The 23,982-nt window shown below is 46.7% G+C and overlaps 2 protein-coding genes across 2 annotated transcripts in view; both read right to left on the reverse strand.

Annotated features, from left to right (window-relative positions):
• LOC147608812 (uncharacterized) overlaps positions 1-23,982 on the reverse strand; it is a 67,946-nt gene that overhangs the window by 38,116 nt on the left and 5,848 nt on the right. The window contains exon 6 of the mRNA XM_086788303.1: positions 17,666-17,772. Coding sequence (XP_086644429.1) covers positions 17,666-17,772 — 107 coding nt within the window. The remainder of the gene's footprint in view (positions 1-17,665; positions 17,773-23,982) is intronic.
• Positions 9,269-10,332, reverse strand: LOC147608813 (uncharacterized). The gene is made up of 2 exons (XM_086788208.1): positions 10,232-10,332; positions 9,269-10,150 (listed from the first exon to the last, which is right to left on the reverse strand). Exon 2 carries the CDS (start codon positions 10,139-10,141, stop codon positions 9,269-9,271), a length of 873 nt encoding a protein of 290 aa, XP_086644334.1. The 5' UTR covers positions 10,142-10,150; positions 10,232-10,332.

The raw sequence follows: 23,982 nt of genomic DNA on the forward strand, positions 1-23,982 counted from the left end.
TCGGATGACGACGGGAACGCAAGACCCCAAAAATTGATTTTTTGGGCGGGTGCCACATAAGCCACAAAGGTGGCTTAGCCCCGCCAGTCGTCGCCTTCTGTGGTGACAGCACCACCTGGCGGTTGGGCGGAGGCGGAGCCCTGCGTACTAGCGTCGCCGCTCCAGGAGGTGGAAAGGGGCAAAAGGTTGGCTAGAGGCGAAGGAACATAGAGCCGGAGAGTGGGGCGATAGATGGAACTGCGGTGACAGAAGGACGACGAAACTGCAGTGGCAGAACGATCGACTGACGGAACTCTGCAGTGATGGAAACCTGGAGGTCGAAGGAAGCTGTGCGCCGGAAACTGAACCTCTAGAGGGTTGCAGCCGAGCTCTGATACCAATTATTGGGGGACTCATAAACTCACACACACAGCAATGCTTCTTGCAGATTAGGGTTAGATGCAGGGAGAAGAAGCTCACATAGAGAGAGAGAGAGAGAAAGAGAGAGAGAGAGAGAGAGAGGTGATCGCAAAATGCAAGTCAACCCTTGCATGTGAGTCACATCCATATAATATAGAAGTACAAAAGCTATATGGATAGAGCGTCCTTTCACACTTGATATCCAAGGGGAAAAACCACATAGGAAAAAGTGCCCTTGGTTAAGCTCTGTTCACACGTAGCACTACCATAAGTGAGCATCTATGCCTATAGAGCCTTGTCCACAGAAGTGGGATGAGAAGGACCATGCATGGTAAGAGCATAGTTAACAAACATGTGGCCCTCATGAATTTGTTTCCTTGAAACTCTGGAAGATCATCTGAGAGAACCACGCGGAGGAGCAGAAGGAAGCTCACGTAACCCAGAATCACGAACTGTCTGAAAATACCATCCACGCACAGATTTGCTCGAACTTACTGGAGGAGCAGAGTCATCATCATCTAACTAAGAATCAGCTGGAGATGTAACAGAACCAAAGGGAGGAGGAGGAGGAGGAGGAGGAGGCGAGAAAGGAGGCGGAGGAAGTAGAAGCTTACCACCCCCCTCTGAAGATGTAGGAGTCTCGTCGAACACCACATCACGGCTCACAACAACTTTGCCGGCTTGCTGATCATATAGACGATATGCCTTGGACACAGTGCTATATCTGAGAAAAGTCACGTGCTGAGACTTTGAGTCCAACTTGGAGCGATTCTCCTTAGGCACATGTACATACCCCGAACAACCAAATATCCGAAAATGAACAACAGAGGGCTTCTCACCATGGAAAGCCTCATATGGAGTTTTATCTGGAAGAGTGTTGGGGTAAAGGCATTATGCCCACCCTTATAGTGTGTACAAGCCCATAAGTTTTATACTACATAGTACACTTAGTACTTTTAATGTACTAAGTGTACTATGTGTACTAGAGCAAATATACATGTGTGATAGGGGAGTCACACACTCATACTTTGTGAGTTGACTTATCCCCACACGTCTCTCTCTCTCTCTCTCTCCCTTCTTCTCTGTGTGTGTCTCCCACATGAAACCCTAACTGTTTCAGCTGAGCTTCTTTAGCTCCCTTCAACTGGTATCAGAGCTTGGAGTAGTCAGGCATATACTGGCCATTCTTCACCTCTCTAGCCAAGCCGAGGGGGTCGAAGAACTTGCCACTGGGGTAGCCTTGGAGGCCAGTCACATATGTATATATATATACCTAGATGAATCCAAGAACATGCCCATATTCACCTTTTACGAATGTGCATGTTATATACTCACGGTAGTCAACCCACAAGACTATATGACCATCAACTCCATTATGTTTAGTATAGACTAGATACTACGACATCCCCACTACCATCATCAGTGCCCAATAGTGGGTGTAGAACTCTGTATCAAGATATGCTCTCACACACGCACTCCAGAGTCCACACACACACACATAAGAGCATATATTCACACAAAGCCCTTCGTACTAATTTTTGTCAAACCTTCGGAGATGCAGGGCAGACTCGGCCATAATGAAGCCTAGCACTAAGGAAAGTAGCAAATAGAAAGAATTAGTACAGCAAACAAGCAGTTGATAGGGCAAATGCACCGCTAAAGATAGAAAGAATAAGCACAATATCAACTCGCCGCAACTCGCACAAAAACTTCACAATGTGAAATCTGCATGTCCGCTAATACCGCTGAATTATATACTAGATGAATCCAAGAACATGCCCATATTCACCTTTTAGGAACGTGCATATTATATACTCATGGTAGTCAACCCACAAGACTATGCATGTTATATACTCATCGTAGTCAACCCACAAGACTATATAACCATCAACTCCATTATGCACAGTATGGACTAGATACTACGACATCCCCACTAGCGTCATCAGTGCCCAATAGTGGGTGTAGAACTCTGTATCAAGATATGCTCTCACACACGCACTCCACACACACACACACATCAGAGCATATATTCACTCATATGTATACACATTGTGTGTAATTGGACAATTTGGTGCTGGTCTATACTTAATTCAAGTTGCAGCCAAAATTTTGCACAGGACATTTGGTTGCCTGGCAGTGCACATTGGTGCTTGGTTTGCCTGCAGGTGTATTTTGTGGACATGGCTCAAAATGCTACAGATGGATTTGGTGTGCTCACCCAAGAGGACAAGTTGGATGGATCAAACTACTCCCTTTGGAGTTTCATGATCCGTAATTTGCTAGTAGCCAAAGGGCCTTGGAGCATCGTGTGTGGTGACGGCACACGCCCACTTACCATACAACCAGCAATGCCTCAAAGAGGAGGTGCTCAAAGAGCTCCTGAGGTAGAACCTGCTCCCACACAAGAGCAGAAGAGATGGGACTCTAGGGATGTACAGGCCATGTCGTTGATAGCACTTTCAATGAAAAGGTCTATTATTCCACACATTCGGTCTTGCAAGACATCGAAGCTTGCATGGGACACATTGGAAGCAATGTATCAGGTACGCAACGAGGCAGGGTTGTCTACTTGAAGAGGCAACTAGATCTGCTTTCTATGGATGAGGGTGACTCCATGTCAGATCATCTCACCAAAGTGAAAGATTTGCAGGAACAATTGCTCAACATTGACAAGGTTATCCCAGACAGACAGCTGGTCACCAATACTCTTCATTCTTTACCACCTTCCTACTGGGGCTTTCACACCTCTCAACCTCTCTATGAGAGGAGGTGGTAATCCCGTCACTTTTGAAGAGCTGGTGGGTTTACTCTTACAGGAAGAGTAAACAAGAGAAAATCTATCTAGCAACCGTGGTGGAGACAAGGCATTTACAGCCAAGGATAAGGGTAAAGCAAAGAGCTTTAAGCATGGGGGACAATAGTCTAGTAAGGCTGGTCATGGACAGCTCTCTTCTGGTGGTGAAAAGTCTGACAAAGGGGATGCAAACAAGCCTAAAAAGAAGGGCAAATGTCACAAGCCTGGCCACTACATCAATGAACGTAAAAAGCGGATTGCAAAAGAGAAAAAGAAAGATGCAGGCAATACAGTAGCAGACTCTTTTGATGACAAAAAAGAGCAATCGAGTAATGTAATTCAGGAAGAGTACATTTTTTAGTCACATGCACTAGTGAGACACCAAGTGCTTCAGACAATGATATGTCTTGCATTACATCTGACAAACAAGATATATCATGGTATTTTGATAGTGGTGCTTCGAGCCGCATCACTTCATGCAAAGCTGTATTTCAACACTTGGTTTATGCTTCAAACGGCCGCATTGTATCATGTGCAGATCATACCACATATCCAGTAAAGGGAATTGGCAATGTCATACTTGTTGCAGCCAATGGTGTCAATATATGTATGACAAATGTGTTGTATGTTCCAGGGATAAAGAAAAATCTGCTCTCCGTCTCAGCCATAAACGACCAAGGTTTAAAGGTTGAATTTGAAGATGGGAAGTGTTTGGTAAAAGACCCATCATCAAAGGGTTATGAAATAGTCACTTCTAGAACACGATACAAAGGCTTGTATAAGCTGGACAGCTTTGACAAGCGTACTTATGATGCAAATACAGTGACTGCCCACACTCCTCCTATGCATGATGCAGAGCTATGGCATGCTCGTTTTGGGCATGTAAATTTTTGGAGTTTGATGCTTTTGCAAAAGCATCATATGGTTGATAATATGCCGCCTCTTGAGTCTCCAACAAGACATGTATGTGAGGGGTGTATTTTGGGAAAGATGCATCAAAAACCATTCCCCAAGAATGGAGCTGTTAGAGCTGAAAGTAAATTATAGCTCATACACAATGATGTATGTGGTCCAATGCGGACACCATCCATAGGGGGGCATCTTTATTTCGTCACATTCATTGATGACTACTCCAGGTTTGCTTGGGTTTACCCCTTGAAAGCGAAAGCATAGGTGTTTACATGTTTCCGACACTTTGTAGCAATGGCTGAAAATATGTATGGATGTAAAGTCCAAACACTCCGCTCAGATAGAGGTGGAGAATACATGTCAAATGCATTCAAGGATTATATGCTTCAAAAGGGCATCAAACACCAATGTATTGTGCCTTATACACCACAGCAAAATGGTGTAGCTGAGAGGAAAAACAGATCTCTCATGGAGATAGCAACATGCATGGTGAAAGCACAAAAGTTGCCTCACAATTTTTGGATGGAAGCTATAATGTATGCAACTCACGTGTTGAACAGTGTCCAACAAAAGCTTTGAAAACCATAACACCATTTGAGGCTTGGTATAGCCGAAAGCCAAAAGTGGATTATATGTGTACATTTGGGTGTTTGGCATATGCACGTGCGAGAACAACTCCGAAGAAAGCTAGATGATAAAGCAACGAAATGCACTTTTGTGGGCTACAGCAATGAGAGCAAAGGATACCGTCTTTATATTCCAACAACACGCAAGATTTTTGTAAGTAAAGATGTGGTATTTGCTGAAAATTCAGTACAGCCCATGTACAGCTTGTATAAAAGTCATGATACAAGCATACAGGACATGTTTGATGGGCTATTACCCATTGCAATTAGGAAGGATTCAGATCAGCCAGCCCCTACACAAGCAAGTCCTCATGTAGAACATGTGGAACAACCAGCAATTCAGTCCCCTTCTATGGAAGAAGTTGAAGATCTTGTCAGGGAAGAGCAAACAGCCATAGACACAGCTAAGTCGGTGCCAAGATGGTTGCCGAAAACTTTGCAACATAGCAAACTTACAGCTCCACTGACAGGTAGAATCATGAAGAACAATACTTGGGATCTTGTGGACTTGCTAAAAGGCAAGAATGTCATTGAAACAAAGTGGGTGTACAAAGTCAAAAGGAAGTCCCTTTTTCTCAGTGGCTAAGGGCTACTCTCAAAAAAAGGGAATAGATTATGAGGAGACTTTTGCTCCTACTTCGAGAATGACTACAATGAATTTGATATGTAATTTGGGGCCTTTACACTACTATCTCGGCATTCAGTTTATGAATAGAGATGATGGCATTGTTATACAGCAAACTAAGTACATAAAAAGTTTGCTAAAAAGGTTTCACATGGATGAATGTAAGCCAATTTGTACTCTAGTAGAATCAGGTGTACAGCTTTCTATGCATGATATTGGAGAGCCTTTTGAGGCCGGCATTTACAGCCAAGCAGTGGGATGCCTCATTTACTTGTGTAACACGAGGCCTGACATATCTTTTGGGGTGTCTTTGTTGAGCAAATTCATGCACAGCCCAGGCACAAAGCATCGGCAAGCAGTCAAACGCATTTTTTGTTATCTTCAGGGTACCCTGGATCTTGGTTTGTTCTATCCCAGGGGGGCAGCTTGCAGCTTTATGCATACAGTGATTCAGATTGGGCTGGTGATTATGATACCAGGCAATCCACCAGTGGGAATTGTTTTTTTCTTGGCAGTTCATGCATATCTTGGTTGAGCAAAAAGCAACCCACTGTTGCCACATATACTTGCAAGGCTGAGTACAGGGCAGTCTTCACAGCTACACTAGATTGTGTATGGTTGAGGAGATTATTGGCTGATCTTCGTGAGTGTCAGCAGACACCCACCACCATTCTCACTGATAGCCAGAGTGCTATGGCCGTGGCATGAAATCCCGTATTTCATGTACGTACCAAGCACATTGAGATTCATTATCATACTGTCAGAGAGAGGCTACATGCAGGAGAGATCAGTTTATCTTACTACCCTACACAGGATAATGTTGCAGATCTGTTCACAAAGGCTTTACCTCGAGAAGTTTGAAGCTTTCCGCAAAGCTTTGGCCTTACTCTCATTCAGAGAGTGATCTGCTACCTTCTACAAGTTCACACTTTCACCACCGGGGGATTTGTAGGCATATGCTCCCTTATGGCTGCTCACTTATGGTAGTGCTACGTGTGAACAAGGCTTCACCAAGGGCACTTTTTCCCATGTGGTTTTTCCCATTGGATATCAAGTGTGAAAGGACACTCTATCCATATAACTTTTTTTTTTTTCCCGAGAAAAGATCCTTTCATTAGTTATATAAAAACGCCCGAAGGGCTACAAAAGATCTCTCCTGCTCCTAAGAGAGAGAAGAGCAGCGAATACATCATGGCAGCCCGGGAGACTCTCCCTAGGTGCTGCAAAATACAAGCATCAGTATAAAGAACTGAGCGGCTAAATCATACAATAGGGGGGGGGAAGAGCCAAACAGGTGGCCTGTAGTGCCAACGGGGGGATCCCGTGTGTAAGGTGTAGAACGGGCCACAGCGCCAAGTGGTGTGAAAGGCCTGGCGCCGTAAGATCGCCTCATCCGAGTCTCCCCGGATGCGGTCGTACTGTCCTCGCAGGGTGTGGATCAACTCCTGCCAAATCCCCCGAACAGTCTCTGCTGGTGGCTCCAATCTCCCCTCAAAGGCCATAAAGCACCGGGCCCTCCAGGTGAACCAGATGGTGAGGCTGCTGAGGAGCTCCCATCGTAAATCCCTCTCCTGTGTCCAGCTGGCGGACGAGAAATCCGGTGCCGGAACCAGGCGAGGCTGGCCCCTAATAAATCTGATGGCCTGACTGCCCTGCTCCATCTCATAGCCCATAGCAGGCCCTGACGAAGTCGACCAAGCAGCGGCACCCCACGTAAACATACCCTCTGGAGAGAGGGGGGCCAGAATACGCAGCATCCGCAGCCAAATCTGCTGTGCCTGAGGGCAGTCCCAAAGGCAATGTCTCTGTGTCTCCATAGGGTGGCCGCATCGGACGCAGGCCGCCGGAAGACCACTGTAAACAAGCCAAGTGCCAACTGCTGAGCCCCTGTGGGCGACCAGCCACTGAAAAGCCGAGATCCTGCGGGCCTGCCGGCTAGCCCAGAGCCGAGCCCAGAAATCCTCCAGGAACTCCTGTGAGAGTCCCTGCAATCGCCAATGCCCCGCTGCCGCTAGAGAAACCGTCCTCCTCGCCGTCAAGTGTGAAAGGACACTCTATCCATATAACTTTTGTACTTCTATATTATATGGATGTGACTCACATGCAAGGGTTGACTTGCATTTTGTGATCACCACACGTTTTGTGGCTAGCTCTCTCTCTCTCTCTCTCTTTTCTGTGTGAGCTTCTTCTCGTTGCATCTAACCCTAATCTACAAGAAGCATTGTTATGTGTGAGTGTGTGAGTCCCCCAACAGGCTCTTTCACATGAGCCTTGCCGTCGTGCTATGCAAGCAGAGCTGGATGCTATTGAATGGAATGGCACTTGGATTTTGGTGCATAGGCCACTACAGCGTAAGGTGTGCGCTGGATCTTTAAATCGAAGTTCCGAGCTGATGGCAGCTTGGACAAGCACAAGGTGAGGTTGGTTGCCAAGGGTTATGCTCAGCGCCCTAGAGTCGACTTCGATGAGACCACCGTTCCGACGGCCCAGATGACTACCATTCGCACCGTTCTTGCTCTTGCAGGACATCATAGATGGCTCGTATTCCAAATGGACGTCAAGTCGGCTTTTCTAAATGGAGAGCTTACACAGGAGGTTTATGTTAATCAACCGCCGGAATTTGTTGTTCCAGGCAAACAGGATCAGGTGTGCCGGCTAAAGAAAGCTTTATATGGTCTGAAGCAGGCTCCGCGAGCTTGGTACCAGCGGATTGATGAGTTCTTTCAGAAGCTTGGCCTGTGTCGTTCTCATGCAGATTCGAACCTTTATATCCTCCTTGAGAGGGGGTTAATTGTTATCATTGTGGTCTATGTTGATGACCTCATCTTTAGAGGTTCTTATTCTGTGAGGATCCGTTCAATCATGGAGGCTTTGGAGACAGAGTTTGAGATGACTAATCTTGGCCTTCTGCATTATTTTCTTGGCTTTGAGATTCGACAAATCCTGTAGGGCATTTCTTCTCTCAGCAGAAGTACACACGGGAGATACTTGACAAATTTCAAATGACTGGATACAAACCATTATCTTCTCCTATGGATACTAGTGAGAAGCTTTCTCTTCTTGATGCTTCTCCAGAGATTGATCAGGGACAGTATCGGGTACTCGTCGGTTGTTTGGTTTGGTTGACCTACTCCCGATTGGACACGTGTTTCACAGTTAGCTTATTGAGTTCTTTCTCATCCAAACCCCGTTAGTAGCATTGGCGGTGTGCTCTCAGAGTTCTTCGGTACTTGCGTGGCACTCTGGACCATAGTAGCAACACGTTTCAAAAAACGCGTTTCAAAAACGCGTTTGAAACGTTTTGGAAACGTTTCAAACCTTTCCCAGAAGTTTGAAACGCGTTTCAAACTTTCCCATCTTGGCATGTGAAAAATCAATACCATATATGATATTTATATGCCAGAACATATAGGATCATTGATAGCATTGATAAAATGATAATATGTTGAATATATGCATGCTTGTATGATGTATCAGGATTTAGTAATAAGTATGTACTATCATCTATGCATAATGGGCCTATGGCCCATGGGATAGCAAATGCCAAATATGCCAAGGCAGTCATCCATGTTCAAACTTCAAACTCAAAGTTTCAAACTTCAATCCTAGATAAAAACAATGCAAGAAAGAAATGAGCCATGGTGTATGCTGAATATGCACAAACTACAAAGTTCAAATGCCAAACTTTAACTTCAAAGGTTGCAGGCTGCAGCCTGCAGGTTTCAATCATGATTCATGAATCAACAATCATAGATAATACTAAATAGACAAATCACATGACAGAGTCTCAATGGTAAATGCTCATCATAAGTAAGCTCAAGGGTCAATAGTAAATAGTCAAACACAATCCGTGTCACATGTGACACACAGTACATAGTACAAAATAAAGTAGAAAATAGAATCAGGAGTCAGGACTCAGAAGTCATCCTCCTCAGACGGAGACGACGACTCCTCCTCATGGTCATCTCCATCCTCTGATGTCTCTGACTCTGTGCCGGCTGTCACCACCGTCCCTGGAACTGAAGCATCAATGGCACGCATAAACATTACGCCCTTGCAGGAGGACACCAAAATGTTATAAACATTCCTTTTCCGCATATCTGTCCAACCATCACATAATATGGTGCTTCCATATTTATGCCATGTTGCCTTCAAAGGCTCCATCTCAAGCTGTACAAGATCTTTCTCATCTCTCAAGTGCTTCTTGCGTAAGGAGTCATATTTGGGACCCTCCCACTCATACCCAATGTGGCTAATGGCTCTCATGGTCTTCTTCCATCTTGGAGTGCGCACAATGTGAAATGACAAAGCACACTGAATAAACAACCTTGTCAATTCACGGGTGGCCTCAACAACTGCTGCTTTCTGAAAACGAGCTTTAATGCTTGCACTCTTCAAAGAAGGCCTAATGGGCAAGGAAGACCTGTGGGCACAAGGAGCAGAGGTAGAACCTACAACCGTTTGACTCTGCATCTCTTGTTCATCACCCACTCTAGCTCTTTTGGTGACATCCTCCTCCTCTTCCTGCATGTCATCATGGCTGCTTCCAAATCCTTTCATGGCTTGCTCCCTCCTCCATTGTAGAAGAGAGGCTTTGATATCCTGGGACACTTTATCACAAGCACCAATGCCTTTGCCTTTTAGACCTGAAAAATGAGCCTTTATCCTGTTTGCAGATCCACCTGAGACCTTATCACAATACTTGCACTTCCATTTTTCAGTGCCTGAACCCCCATACTTGCCCATGGGAATGACATGAGTCCACATTGAATCTCTAGCACGAGGCATTTTGGAAGCCTGGAAGGATGTTGCCCAAATTTCAAGTTTTGAAATTGGTGCAAAAATCAAGCAAAAATATGAAAACAGACAAGTACCAACCTTGCTAGCACGGTGCACAGGTCCCGAGGGGGCGGGTGGCGGAGAAATCACACGAACGAAGGCAAGCGTGGGGAAGGACAGTCAACTTTCTCCTCTGTACTATACACGACGTGTTTTTTTTGCTCTCTGGAAAGCGACTGAATCGACTGATATGACCCGTCTTAAATAACATTAAAAAATAAAAAGCCAAGTTTGAAACGCGTTTCAAACTCCCAGACATTTGAAACGTTTCAAACGGGTCTGCTAAAGTTTGAAATGCGTTTCATAGCAACTATGCTCTGGACTTTGGCATCTTCTATGGCCAAGGATGCACTCTTCTATGGCAACCTACTGTGGCGCTTTCCTCTACAGAGGCGGAGTATCATGCGGTTTGTTATGCTGCATGTGAGGTGATTTGGTTGCGGAGATTATTGGAGGAGCTTGGTTGTTCTCCTACCGGACCTACTTTTCTTTGGTGTAACAAAAAGGGTTGCATCGCCATCGCCAAGAATCCTGTGTTTCATGCTCGTATGAAACATATTGAGATATAGTATCACTATGTTCGTGAACGGGTTCTTGCTGGACGTTTGCGTTTGGAGTATTGTCCTTCAGCGGAGAATGCAGCAGATTTGTTCACCAAGCTGGTTTCTCAGGCTTCCTTGGTTCCTCATCTTCGGCTTCTCAGAGTATGTTCAGCATCTGGTGCTGAGAGGAGGTGTTTGCACATTCATCCCCAGTTTCTGCTCATATTTGGTGTCCCTTTTGGTCCCTTTTCATGGCCCTTGATTGTAGACTGGCCACCTCTTTTTTGTATATTTTTCTAGGATTTTTTCCATGACGGGTGCCTTTTTCCCAGTCGGCCAGCATCACCATGTCCAGTCGGCCAGGAGCTCTTGTGTAGTCGGCCAGCCCCCCTTACCTATAAACAGGTGGGCTGGCCTCTCACTTTTCTCATAGTCTAGTCTTTCCTTTTGCTCCCTCACTTATGAGACTCATCCTCTCATTGGAGCAATACAAAACTGTACATGGAAATCTCATCATGGAAGACCAAGAACATGGAACATGAGAGAAGTATCAACCCTAATAGAAGGTATAACACTCTCAAAAATCTCAAGCATGGGGCTAATGAGTATGGCCAAGAGGTCTCCCTCACCTACCTCACATGGAAAGGTAGCTCGATGGCAATGGAGTATGTCTTGGAGCTGATGAGGGGATTGAGGGCGATGTCCGAGGGGCTGGGGACATCGGCATGCTGGAATGTGGAGGCCCAATCTGAGGTAGCTCTTCTTGGGCAAGGTGGATCCGGGGTAGCCTGAGGTGGGTATACACGATCCACTGTATGGGTGTCCTCCTCCTTGTGGATCCGGAAGAAGCTGGTGATGGTTGGTTGGCAACAAAGGAGGGATCAGGGTAGCAAGGGCCGAAGCTCTCTCAAGAAACTGTCCCTGTGTCTACGGAGCTTGAGTAGGAGTCCTTGGCAATGTTGGTCTAGGAAGTCAATGATCCTAAAGAGTGGGCCATATCCCTCATGGAACAGATAGTGAACCTCTTGCGGATCTCATAGTACCCTGGGCAGTGACATGTAATTCTCCTCTGTCTCAACCTCTGTGTGGCATAATCGACACATCCTCTCCTCCCTGTGTCTACGTACGAACTCCCCAACTCTAACACCTCTTCGTGTCTCCACTCTGAGGCAGAGGGATAAAAACTGTATCTGAGCAATCGCAATCCGCATGGCATGGGACATGTGAACACTCGAGTATCCAACTGCTCAATGAATCCATCCTCAATGAGCATGAGGAAGTGATCTCTATAGAATTGTATCTTCAATGGGAACTCCAAAGGTGTGATCCATGTACAATGGGTGTAGAGGTTGAGAATATATAACCGGATAATCTAGTTGATGTCGTCTTGAGAGAGCCGGAGAAAAGGGGAGTCCAAACTGTAGAATTGTATCTTCAATGGGAACTCCAAAGGTGTGATCCATGTACAATGGGTGTAGAGGTTGAGAATATATAACCGGATAATCTAGTTGATGTCGTCTTGAGAGAGCCGGAGAAAAGGGGAGTCCAAACTGTAGTGAAGGGGTGGGAGGCAGTCCATGCGGACACCATATCCTGAGAACCAAGCTCAAGTTGGGGCATACCATACTGTAGGGTGGCTCTCGAGTGCTAGCTGTCTCAAGGACTCCAAGGCAACCTCGGGTACCTGTAGGGATCCCTGTGACTGATGCGATGGAGGTATGTGACTGTCTAGAAGAGTGCATTCACTACCATCAGGGATACGGCAAGCTCTGCCTGGATATCTTGGTGTGGGACTGATGATTTGTTGCGGATCATACAGGAGAGCATCATGACCTAGGTCTCTCCACTCGCAGCCAATCCTCATCGAATAAATCTGGCCCCCAGAAGGCTACTACATACATCAAGGCTGGTGCAATGAGGGTGTCAAAAAGCCAACCCTTCGTACTCGGCTCCTGGAAATGTGCTTGGAAGCATTGCCTCTCAAGTAAGCTCAAGGAATCCCCTGTGTATGTGAAGCTCAATCTGGATGTGAAGGAGGAGAGAGAGAGAAAGAAAGATATATTAAGCGTCTAGTAAAGACCCAATGGGCCTATGAGACCAAAGTGATACAATAATGTCCATGGCTTATCTTATCATGGAGCGGAAAGTAAAATGGAAACAAATCAAAACTATCTCACTAGAGTGACACAAAACTGTCCATGGAAATCTCATCATGGAATACCAAGAACATGAAACATGAGAGTAGCATCAGTCCCCAATAGGCAATGGAGAGAGAGAGACAGAGAGACAGAGAGAGAGAGAGAGAGAGAAATGAAATGAAATGTTATATTAACGTCTTCAAAAGGCCAAAATGACCTATGAGACCAAAGTTACAACCATGTGACATCTGATACACTGTCTGGAAAAGAAAAGAAAGAACTGAAGGTAAGTATCTAGCCCTACAATACATTAGTAGGGAGCATCCGGAAGCAGCAACTAGGGAGAGTGGGAAGCTCCCATGGGTGTAAGGCTTGCGAGCAACCCTGAGACTATTATTTTGGAGTAGGTAGAGCATCTTGAGGAGCATATTGTTTGCGAATGCATATATGTGTCATGCATATGTTTGTCATATGTAGAATGATGCGTGGTTTTGTTTTTGGCTAACACAGGTTACGTGTTTCCACTTGGTTTTAGACTTTTGCTGGTTCTGAAGGAACAAGCAAGAGTTGTTTGTCACTCTGATGTGACAGTGTGGCTATTTTGTCCAAGATGATTGTTTCATCACCCAAATGCACTGGAGGGGCATTGCTTTTGTCATATGGGGAGTCTTTGCTCATAAGATGCCTTGCTGTGTTATTGAGTGCAATCGAGGACGCTTGCTATTTTTCAAGAGGGGGGTATGTTACGACCTTGTGTTTTTCTTTGGACAACCAGCAGGTGGGCACGGGCACGGGATGGACTGTGAACGGCATCAGTTTGGATATGAAAAGGAAACCCATATGCGTGGCCAGCCCAAGTGTGAAAGGGGACAAAAGGGATTTTGAGTTTATAAGGGTTTTAAACCTTTGATGATTTAAAATATCATTTTTATGGAAGTATGTGTTTTTATTACTTGCTTTTGGCTTTTTGGAGAAAAGCGAAATCGCATCTTTATTAAAGGTGCAGGGTGGCGGAGATTGGGGTGTGGGTCATCGTCAAGTGCCGTGTGGGTGGGCGCATCACCATAGCGATCACAGGCAACTCATAGATCTACAGCGCAGGACCTTACGCCATGCTGTACGTGCCTCGGGATCTTACGCTATGCTGCCACATGGCTGGACTGTGTGGCTACGCAGGTCTGCAGGAGTACGAGGGCTGGCTGCAGGAGTCGCATCCAGGCTGTCGCAGAAGCGCACGTGGGCTGCTGTTGGGTGCACCGGCGTTCGTGCTTTTGTGTGGCGCATCTGTTGGGCTGCGTGTGTGGAAGCAGCCAGGCAGGCGAACCTCTGCAGCGTGGAGCAGGCCTCTTATTGGTGGCGGCTGCGTGTGTGGAAGCAGCCAGGCGAGCGACTTTCAGCAGAGAACTATGGTGCAGGTTCTTACTGAAGTTTCTACAGAGAGTTTAGTCGAAGGACCAGGGGTGCTCTTCCAAGGCACCGGGGTCCATGAGCAAAGCTTGGTTGATGGCGTGTCCAAAGCTATGGCCGGTGCAGGAGATTAGAGATAGGCTCTCTCTCTCTCTCTCTCTCTCTCTCTCTCTCTCTCTCTTTTGGCAACCGTGCTTGGATGGTATATCTGTCATGGAAACAGGACATTGGTTTTTCGAGAGGAAACAAGACTTTGGTATCGAGGAAACAGGCCTATGGTTTATGGGATACACGTCTTTGGTTTATCAGATACAGGTCTTTGGTTTATCGGATACAGGTCTTTGGTTTCATGTGGAAAATATGTCTTTGGATTCATGTGAACAGGTTGTAGTTTTCTCGAGGTTACATGCAAGCTGTGACTATAGGGGAGGACATATGGTTTGGTACAGCCCTACTGCTGTTTGGGAAAGGGTTTGAGGGATCCATGGTAGCGATGGAGAAGACCTTTTCAAGCAGGGAGATGTTGTACAAGTGTGCCTTCTCTATGGAATGCTTTGCTATAATAACAAGAGTTCTCTTTTGGAAGTCTTGGGTGAAACTATAAGGGATCCTATTGATGGAGGATTCTACAAGTGGTACTTTGTGCTCAAATCTAATCAAGTAAAGAAATACCGCAAGGGGCGCCACTGCATTTTGGGGCCAATCGGTGTCCTTGTACTATTTGCAGGAGCACTCCCCCTGTTTGTTTCCTTTTCCAGGTCCCCATGGGTGATGAAGTATTTTGTGTGCGAGTGTTTGTTTCACCGCCCGTCAGATTTATGAAGGCCGGTTTCATCATATGCTGGCAGATGGGCCACATTGCCAGAGCATGTCCCTGATACCAAGCCATTTACCAGCAGGTCGCTGCAGCCCACGGCATGGCAGCCCCGCCTAATCGTCACCAACATTGCCCAGCTTCCCCAGCCGACCATGTCTGTCGGTAGGACTCCTGTGAGCGGCCTGGAGATCCCCCCCCCAACGGAGGTTGAGTCATGTCGTGCCCATGGCACAAGGTCCATGTAACACTCTTTGCAAGATATACAAGCTCAATTGGACACTAAGATGACCCATAGTCGGGTGTCTGAGAGAGCTAAGTCATGTGTCAAGGTTTTGTCCAAGTCATGGGCAAGTGTGTCTCGCCATGTGTGAAGACCATAAAGTCCTATGGTGACTAGCAATGTGCATTTTAGTGTGTCAAGGTTTTATCCAAGTCATGGGCAAGTGTGTCTCGCCATCTGTGAAGACCATAAAGTCCTATGGTGACTAGCAATGTGCATTTTAGGGGCCATGGGGTTGGCCAACTTTAGGCAATGGGAAGCCACACGTGCAAAAAGCCAGGTGCCCATTTAAAAGGAGGCTAGGGCTGTATGAAAAGAAGGTGCCCAAAAAGGGCACACCTTTTTATGCATCCTCTGGCTAACCCTAGTAGGCAACCTACCCCTATATAAAGGACCTAGGCCTCACCCATTGAAGCATCTGTTCCATAGCCATTGTGGGTGCTGAACCTCTCAGACAAGGGCAAGAAGGAGAGCTCAAATGCACCATACACAGGGTGGCCAGGTCAGAGGTGCAGCATCCTGTCCCAAATGCAAATCAAGGCGAGCTCCTGAAGCAAAACGCAAGGCTAAAGGGTGGTTTTCCTGGCAACTATCTGCAGGAGAAGCTATAACGCACCTTCAGGGCAGCCTGTAGCAGCCTTAAACACAGCCAGCAGGGCAGTCCTCTGAGGCAGCCAAGTGTAGATACATGGCTGAAGGTAAAATCCTAAGTTTCAGGCCAGTATTCAGGTCAGATTTCAGATCCGGTTTTTTACTCATTCATCTGTAAACAATAAAACAAATACACCTATAAGGTGGGGGGCCTTGAGAGGGTTATACTACGAGCTTGTGTACTTCTCTACTCTCTCAACCCTCCTTCTCTACTCTCTCAACCCTCATCTCAAATTTTCACCATTGTTTCATGCATCTTTTACTGTCATTGAACACTTCCGCATCATGTGCATGTGACATTCAAGCTCTTGTTGATGGCTACGCTGATTTGTGCTGATTTTGAGATGCATAATTGGCTGCTTATGTTGTTTGGCATGAAGGGTGGGCCTGGTTTCTATATATCCCGCAACATCTGCTCAATTTCTGGCTTTTTGCGCCCCTCAAAAGTGCCTAGAGCCACCAATTGGCCTCCTTTTAGAGTGCTGAATTAATTCATCCATTTAGCCCTTGTTTAGATTGGCACTTTAAAAAAGGCTGTGCAACTCTAGTAAAAGACTTGTCTGACTCCCCGCACTTGGCCTATTAAGTCACCTTGGACACTTGAGGTGGGTTACAAAACCGGGCTGGACTATGCACGGACACCTTGTAGTACAAGACTTTCCATGAGCAACTTACTGACCTACCTTGACCTTCTGTCATGGTGATTGGCGACTTGTCCCTGGACTCAGCACATCTCTAACCCAAAGATTAACCCTAAACTTGCACTTATAGCACAGTTGACCACCTTCCACCCAAGGGTAGTGGGAACACATGAAGCCGGCATAGCTCATGAAGTTTACAGAGAGGATGCTGGAGATTGGGCCCTGGGGATATACCTATCCTTGGTTTAACTGCACAGTGAAGCATTCCAGCTGATCTTTTCTATCTTTCTCTGCAGCTTTTGGCTTCAAATTTGCTCTACACCTCCAATGTGAGTTGCTGAGACACCTACTTGCCTATAAGCCTGCACTATTATGGGGTGGGGGGGGGGGAGGCATGTGGCGGCCTGTCTTGAGCAAGCACCACTAACAAAGTGCACGATAGTAGATACTAATGTGAGCCTATGCCACCTGGTGAGACAGTTCAGTACTAAATCATGACACCATACCTCCATGGGACCCAATCCTGCATCACCAGAGGCTTGTCTTGAGCAAGACAAACCATCACCTCTAACACAACGGTGTATCCACACCCTATAGTAGATACACATGTGAGCCTATGCCACCTCGTAACACAGTGTAGTAATAGATCATAGACACCATGCCTCCATGGGTCCCAATCCTCAGTCATCCCCAGCACCACTACCCTTCTTGGGTGGTCTAACCACTCCCACCTAGAGGCTAGGCTATGCACATGTCCCTAGGCAGGATATCTTAGGGTTATTGATCTACCCTTTTATAGTTTAGTTGATTTTTGCTGATGCAAACCATGTAATAAGCATTATACTAGATGCAATTTGAGGAGTTTTTAAGTAGTTGATCCACAAAAACTTTAAAAATCCCACACACTTGAAGAACTTTTCCAAGCCTACATAGCATTCCATGTTTTGCAGGTTATTTCTAGCTAGGTAATTCTCTGAGAATTGACTTGAAAACTTACAACTGACAGTTTGTTTGAAGATCCTGTGTAGGAAGACTGGATGCTCCATTCTGATTTTGACCAATTGAGTTCTGGTACTTTTGCGCGATAGCAGCTAACTGTGTAACCTGCAATAACAGAGCTACTAAAATGCCGACACTCAAGGGTCTAATGCCACAACCTACATATATAAATCAAAGAAACTAGAAGTGCTCTATTTTGTGACATGTGGCAATGAGAAGGGCGGGCCAAAATTTCATAGAGATGGGAGATGAAGGCCAAAGGGTCAAGGGAGGAGGTGAACAAAAGGTGAAGGGAGGGAAGGTCAAGGAAGGCCAAAGAAGACCAAGGGAATGCTGGGATAAAAGAGGTGAAAAGGCAGAAGGGCCGAGCGAGAAGGTGAAAGGCCAAGGGAGAGGAAGTCAAGGGCAAAGGTAGCATGAAAGGTTAAGAGAGGCTGTAGTGAAGGCCATGTTCCTTATGAAAATTGTTCACTTCACTTTCACAATCATAGTTTCAACTTTCAAGGTTGCATGGCTCTCTCTCCTCTTGAAGCTAAGGTTGCTAACAAAATCAACGGCCACCAAGTTTTCAAGTTGTGTAATTTACCTCCAAGGAGGAGGAGGAGGTCAAGGGCCAATGTAGCATGTGAAAGGCCAAGCGAGAGGAGGTGATATGCCATGTTCCCTATGAATACAATGATGATTGTTCGAAAGGTTGCAGGGCCTCTTGAATCCAAGATTGCAAGCAAAATAAGTTTTCAGCCTATGTAAGCACCATTTCTCTAGAGGAGAGAGTATTGAAAAAAAAAAAGAGGGGGGGAATTGTTGACAAGGTGCAAGCAGCTTACAGGGTGAAAGGATGCAAGGAGGAGACGCAAGCAAGAGCAAACAAAAAAAATGCATTTTACAAGTGGGAAGGACCAAGGGAGAAGGTGAATTATTAACAAAAAGTGGAAGGCTGACGGAGAGGAAGTCAAGGGCAAAGGTAGCATGAAAGGTTAAGAGAGGCGGTAGTGAAGGCCATGTTCCTTATGAAAACAATGGTAATTGTTCACTTTACTTTCACAATCATATTTTCAGGTTGCGTGACTCTCTCTCCTCTTGAAGCTAAGGTTGCTAACAAAATCAAGGGCCACCAAGTTGTGTAATTTACCTCCAAGGAGGAGGAGGAGGTCAATTGGCCGTGAAAGGCCGAGAGAGAGGAGGTGAAAGGCCATGTTCCTTATGAATACAATGATGATTGTTCGAAAGGCTGCATGGCCTCTTGAATCCAAGATTGCAAGCAAAATCAACAAGTTTTCAGCCTATGTAAGTACCATTTCTCTAGAGGAGAGAATATAGGAAAAAAAAGGGGGGGGGAGAGGGGAGTTGTTGACCAGGTGCAAGCAGCTTACAAGGTGAAAGAGTGCAAGGAGGTGACGAGCAAGAGCAAACAAAAAACATGCATTTTTAACCACAACCACCACCCCCTTAAACTGCCCCTGGCATTTTTAACCACAACCCCCATCCCCTTAAACTGCCCCTGGGATGCATATATATCCTGTGGTGTACAAGTAGTTGTTAGAATTAGTGCATCTCTGTGTATTTATGGGCTCTACCTACCCATTTTGGGGTATTTTATTCATTTTCTCCTATTATAGGAGTCGTGGAGCTGTCGGCCAGCTCCCACACTCCACTATAAAAGGAGGCCTCCCATTGTACACTTCATCATCCATTCCCTTGCACATTGTTCAACATCTTTTGCTAGCTATTGCCATTGTAAAGCCTATTGCTATTATAAAAGGTGATCTTGTCCACAAGCTCTCTCTACTCTCTCTCTTGTTCAGTTTATGCTTCCGCCTGTGCATTCTCCAATATGATATCACTCGCTTAGGTTCAGGCTGCTCCATCCTTCTGCAAACTGCTCGCGGTCTTCTACTTTGCTCTGCGTTTTGCTTCCATAGCTTCTCCAGCTGCAGATCAGTCTCGTACAGTGGCTTCGTTTCTGTACCTTGCTGCGTTTTCTGGTCCAGCCACCATCTGCTTGCTGTCGGCCAGCCCTCAAGGCTGCTTTTTGCTCCACAGAGGCAAGTTGTGAAGTGTTTTGGCTATGTTTTCTGCTTCAGCATCTGTTTGTGGTGAGTTTCTTGCATGTGTTGTTGCCAGACAAGTGGATCTGAATCTTCTTCTTCCTCCACGAGTCCCTACCCTTCCGATAGGAGGTTCCCGGTGGTTCTAGGACTGTTTTGTTGCTGTTGTCCAGCCTCTTTCTCTCTCAGATTTCAGAGGGGGCTGATTGGTTCTGGAGCCTCGCTTCATTGGAAAGCACTTGAGAGGAGTCTTGGAGAGCTGAGATTTGTGTTCTTTGTTGACCCAACTATGCCCATTGGAAGCTGCAAATGCGGATCTAGTTCATCCACAAGGGTTTGTGGGATATTGTTCAGGGCTGCAAGAAAAAGCCCGAGCGTCCTCAGAACTCTATGTTAGAAGTGATCTCCTGTCTATACGTATACACCACGGCCTTTGTTGTGGGTGTGCCCGCCCTTATTAGGTGTTTTCTCATTTTTCCCCTCTCTCCAATTTTTCCCCCATTTTTCCCATTTATCTTTGGCTTGGGTGGATGCCCAGGGTTGGCAACGTGTTGGCTGGTCGTGGAGGATCAGGGCCTATCGGCTGCCCTGCAGAGCAGACCGACTGCACTGTGGGGGCCATATAAAATGGCCCCACACCCCTTGCCAGTTTTGTATTATTCCCGGAATCTTCTTGTGTATATAGAGCAGAGTTACACGCCTCTACCTCTCTATCTCTTGTGCTGTTATTTTCTGCATTGCGTTTTGCTCTTGTGTTCCCAGATCTGGTCATCATCTCCGCTGCATATTTTGACATGGTATCAGAGCCTAGGCTCTAGGTAGTTCTTTGGATTTGTGTGAGCAAGAGGGGGGCTGTTGTGTTGCTGATTGGTGGACTGTTCGGGAAGAGGAGAAGCAAGAGGACGGCGGGCTGATTTGCTGGACAGCCACTTGCAAGTGTTAGTTCTTCTTTGTTCCAACCCACCCACCCTTTTCGGAGTACATCCCCGCAATGGCAGATCTGTTTGCGATGGCCGAGAGGCATGTGAAGATCCCGACACTTCCCACGTTCCCGGTGGACCGTCAGTTGGACAGGAACAACTACGGCATATGGAAGGTTATGATGGAATCTGTTCTGGAGTCTTATGACCTCGCTGATTTCGTCGTTGTTGGGGTTCCACGGCCGGAAGTAGAGGAAGGGGAGTTACCGTCGATCCGAAAGGACCGGGAGGCACAGGCACAGATGTGGGATCGTGTCAACAGCAGGGTCCGTTCGTTTATCTTTCTCAACTGCACACCGCAGGTAATCAATCATACGACACTGGCCAGAGGTATATGGCAGCATTTGGCTTCTCTTTATAACAAGGTATCGCCCATGGGAAGTCCAGATGCGGGTTATGAGCCCTGCAAAGTCGTTGACGATGCGGGAGCATATTAACAAGCTGCAAGCTCTTCAGCAGGAAGTTCTTCAGGCTGAGAAGGAGATATCGTCAGAGGACATGGCCATAACGTTGCTGTCACACTTGCCCTCTCAGTACTCAGCATTTTACTCGTCTTTGATTACCAGCGGCAGGCTCAGCACCATCACGTGGGAGGAGCTTGTGCCCATGGTCTTGGACTAGGAGGAACGATTCACAAACCCTCCTCAAGGTGGAGGTTCGGAGGCCTTAACTGGCCAACGGTCGAAATGCCGTAAGACAGGCAAAGGGAAGGCTTCGTCGGAGAAGTCTTCTGAGAAGAAGTTCGTTACTGACCGCGAGAAACTAAAGGCAGAGAGGACCTGTAATGATTGTGGCGAGAAAGGCCACTATTGGAGGCAGTGTCCCAAGCGGAAGACCGAGAAGGGTGAAGATTCCTCAGTAGCAATCATCAAGACTCCGGCTTTTGTGCACCTGGAGGTGATGGACACCGATGTTTCATTTTCTTCGGGCAAGGAGGAGATTGGACGATTCTCCGCAACGGATACTCGGGAGTGGATTCTAGACAGTGGTGCTTCCATGCACATGACTCCTTCCCGTTCTGATTTACAGGATCTCTGCAAGTATTCTCGTCACATTCTTACTGCAGATACATCCACTATCCCAGTTCACAGTGAGAGTAGGATGGAGATAGTTCTCGATGGCAGAGGGGGGAAGCATTCCTCCCATGTGTTGTATGTTCCGTCACTTGGTTTTCATCTGTTGTCAGTGCATCAGGTTTGCAAGACTCGCGAAACTCACGACGGGTGGAGTTTGATGAGCATTTTGTTGCTCTCCGGGACAAAGCAACAGGCCACGCGGTTTGGGAAGGCGGAGTGGAGAATGGAGTTTACATTGTACAAGCTTTCAGCACTCTCTCTCCCAGGTCCTCCAGTTTGTGATGAGTGGCAGTCTGGTAATGGCCACTTAAGTGTGGATACGCTGCAGGTGCAGGCTTTCCGGGACCAGATGGTGGATAGCTTGCCAATAGATGGCTGCAGTTGGCAGGAACTCTCCAAAACTGATGCTGGTAGTTCTTGTGTTCATCAGTCAGAGGAAACTGAACAGGTAACTTATGCTCTGATGTCTCGTAGTATTCAGGACAAAGAACCTCCTGTAGATGAGGATGTTCTTTCCACGGGGACCTTTCGGAAAGCCCTGCAGGTGGCAGTTGATTACTTGCAAAAGGAGGTGCATACTCCAGGCTTTGTGGTTCCGGATTCAAAGGGGGTGGTTGACAGGTTTCAGAAGGCCTTGCGTGGTCTTCATCAGGTTTCCAGGACTTGGCTTTGCACCGTAACAGGTGTTGATCCTTGTGAGCAGTGTGATGCCTCTTTGACTCAGAGAAGCAGAATGGTTCATTGATCTAGTTGACGGACACCAGATTGGACGGGAGCTTCCTGATGAGGCAGTTGAGCTCATGGTTGGTGGATGACTCTTTGGGAAGCAGGATTGCGTTTCCTGTGGGTTCTGCGGCATGCGAAGGATCATGGACTCTTTTACACAGGAGGGGGATTGATTGATGGAGTCCAACTCCACGGTTGGAGTGACTCAATTTGGGGAGGAGATCCGGACACGAGGAGATCTACTTCAAGCCCAGGAGCAATTTTACAGAGCAGTAAGAGGCAGTCATCTTTTGCCTTGTCGACGACCGAGGCAAAGTACCGGGCTGCTTGTGATGCTGCTTGTGAGGTGGTGAGGATGCAGAGGTTGCATTGCAGGATTGGGCTTCCACTGGAGGAACCCATGGTCATCCAGAGGCACTTTGTTCGTGAACAGATCGTTGCTGATGACATCTTGCTAGAGTTCTATTCGACGGAGGACAGTATGGTGGACCTCTTCACGAAGTCGCTATCTCAGGATTTGCTCAGGCGGCACTCCAGCTCCCTGTGGTTGGTTTCACACCCAGGAGCTGAGAGGGGGTGTTAGAAGTCATTACCTGTCTATACATATACACCAGGGCCTTTGTTGTGGGTGTGCCCGCCCTTATTAGGTGTTTTCTCATTTTTCCCCTCTCCATATTTTTCCCCCATTTTTCCCATTTATCTTTGGCTTGGGTGGATGCCCAGGGTTGGCAGGAGGGCCCATGAGCTGGCCGACTGATGGTACTGGTCCACGACTCCACATCTGTGCTGGCCGACTGCTGCTGACAGCTGACAGCTGGCAGACTGGCTGTGTCGGCTGGTCGTGGAGGATCAGGGCATGTTGGCTGCCCTACAGCAGGCCGACTGCACTGTGGGGGCCATATAAAATGTCCCCACATCCCTTGCCAGTTTTGTATTATTCCCAGGATCTTCTTGTGTATATAGAGCAGAGTTACACGCCTCTACCTCTCTATCTCTTGTGCTGTTATTTTCTACATTGCGTTTTGCTCTCGTGTTCCCAAATTTGGTCATCATCTCCACTGCGTATTTTGACACTCTAGGCGCTGGACTCAAGATCAAGAGGATGAATTCCTTGCGGAATTAAAAGACAGGGAGAATTGAGATTCAAAGGCACATTCAATGCTTGTGCGCACCATCACAAAGGAGGTCTCACAGGCCGTGTAAACTCTCACCAGTGCTCATCAGGTCTGGTCTAAATTGGACGATCTCTTTGCTCGAGATTCGTCAATGAGGGCAACTACCTTGCAAGGGCAACCCTACGGTTTGTTATTCCCTGCAGACAGTTCTATGCAGTCGTTGCTCATGAAGGCCAAGGTTATCCATGACCAGTTATTACTGACAATGGGTGCTGCTTTGTCTTGGCTGCACTTATCCTCACCAAGCTTCCCCCGAACTATGATGTGATTTCTCGATCTTTGGGGTGCCAGCTCACACCCACTCAGTTGG

Source organism: Cibotium barometz, chromosome 52 (genome assembly GCF_041138505.1).
Source record: "Cibotium barometz isolate CiBa-2024 chromosome 52, ASM4113850v1, whole genome shotgun sequence".
Lineage (NCBI taxonomy): Eukaryota > Viridiplantae > Streptophyta > Polypodiopsida > Cyatheales > Cibotiaceae > Cibotium > Cibotium barometz.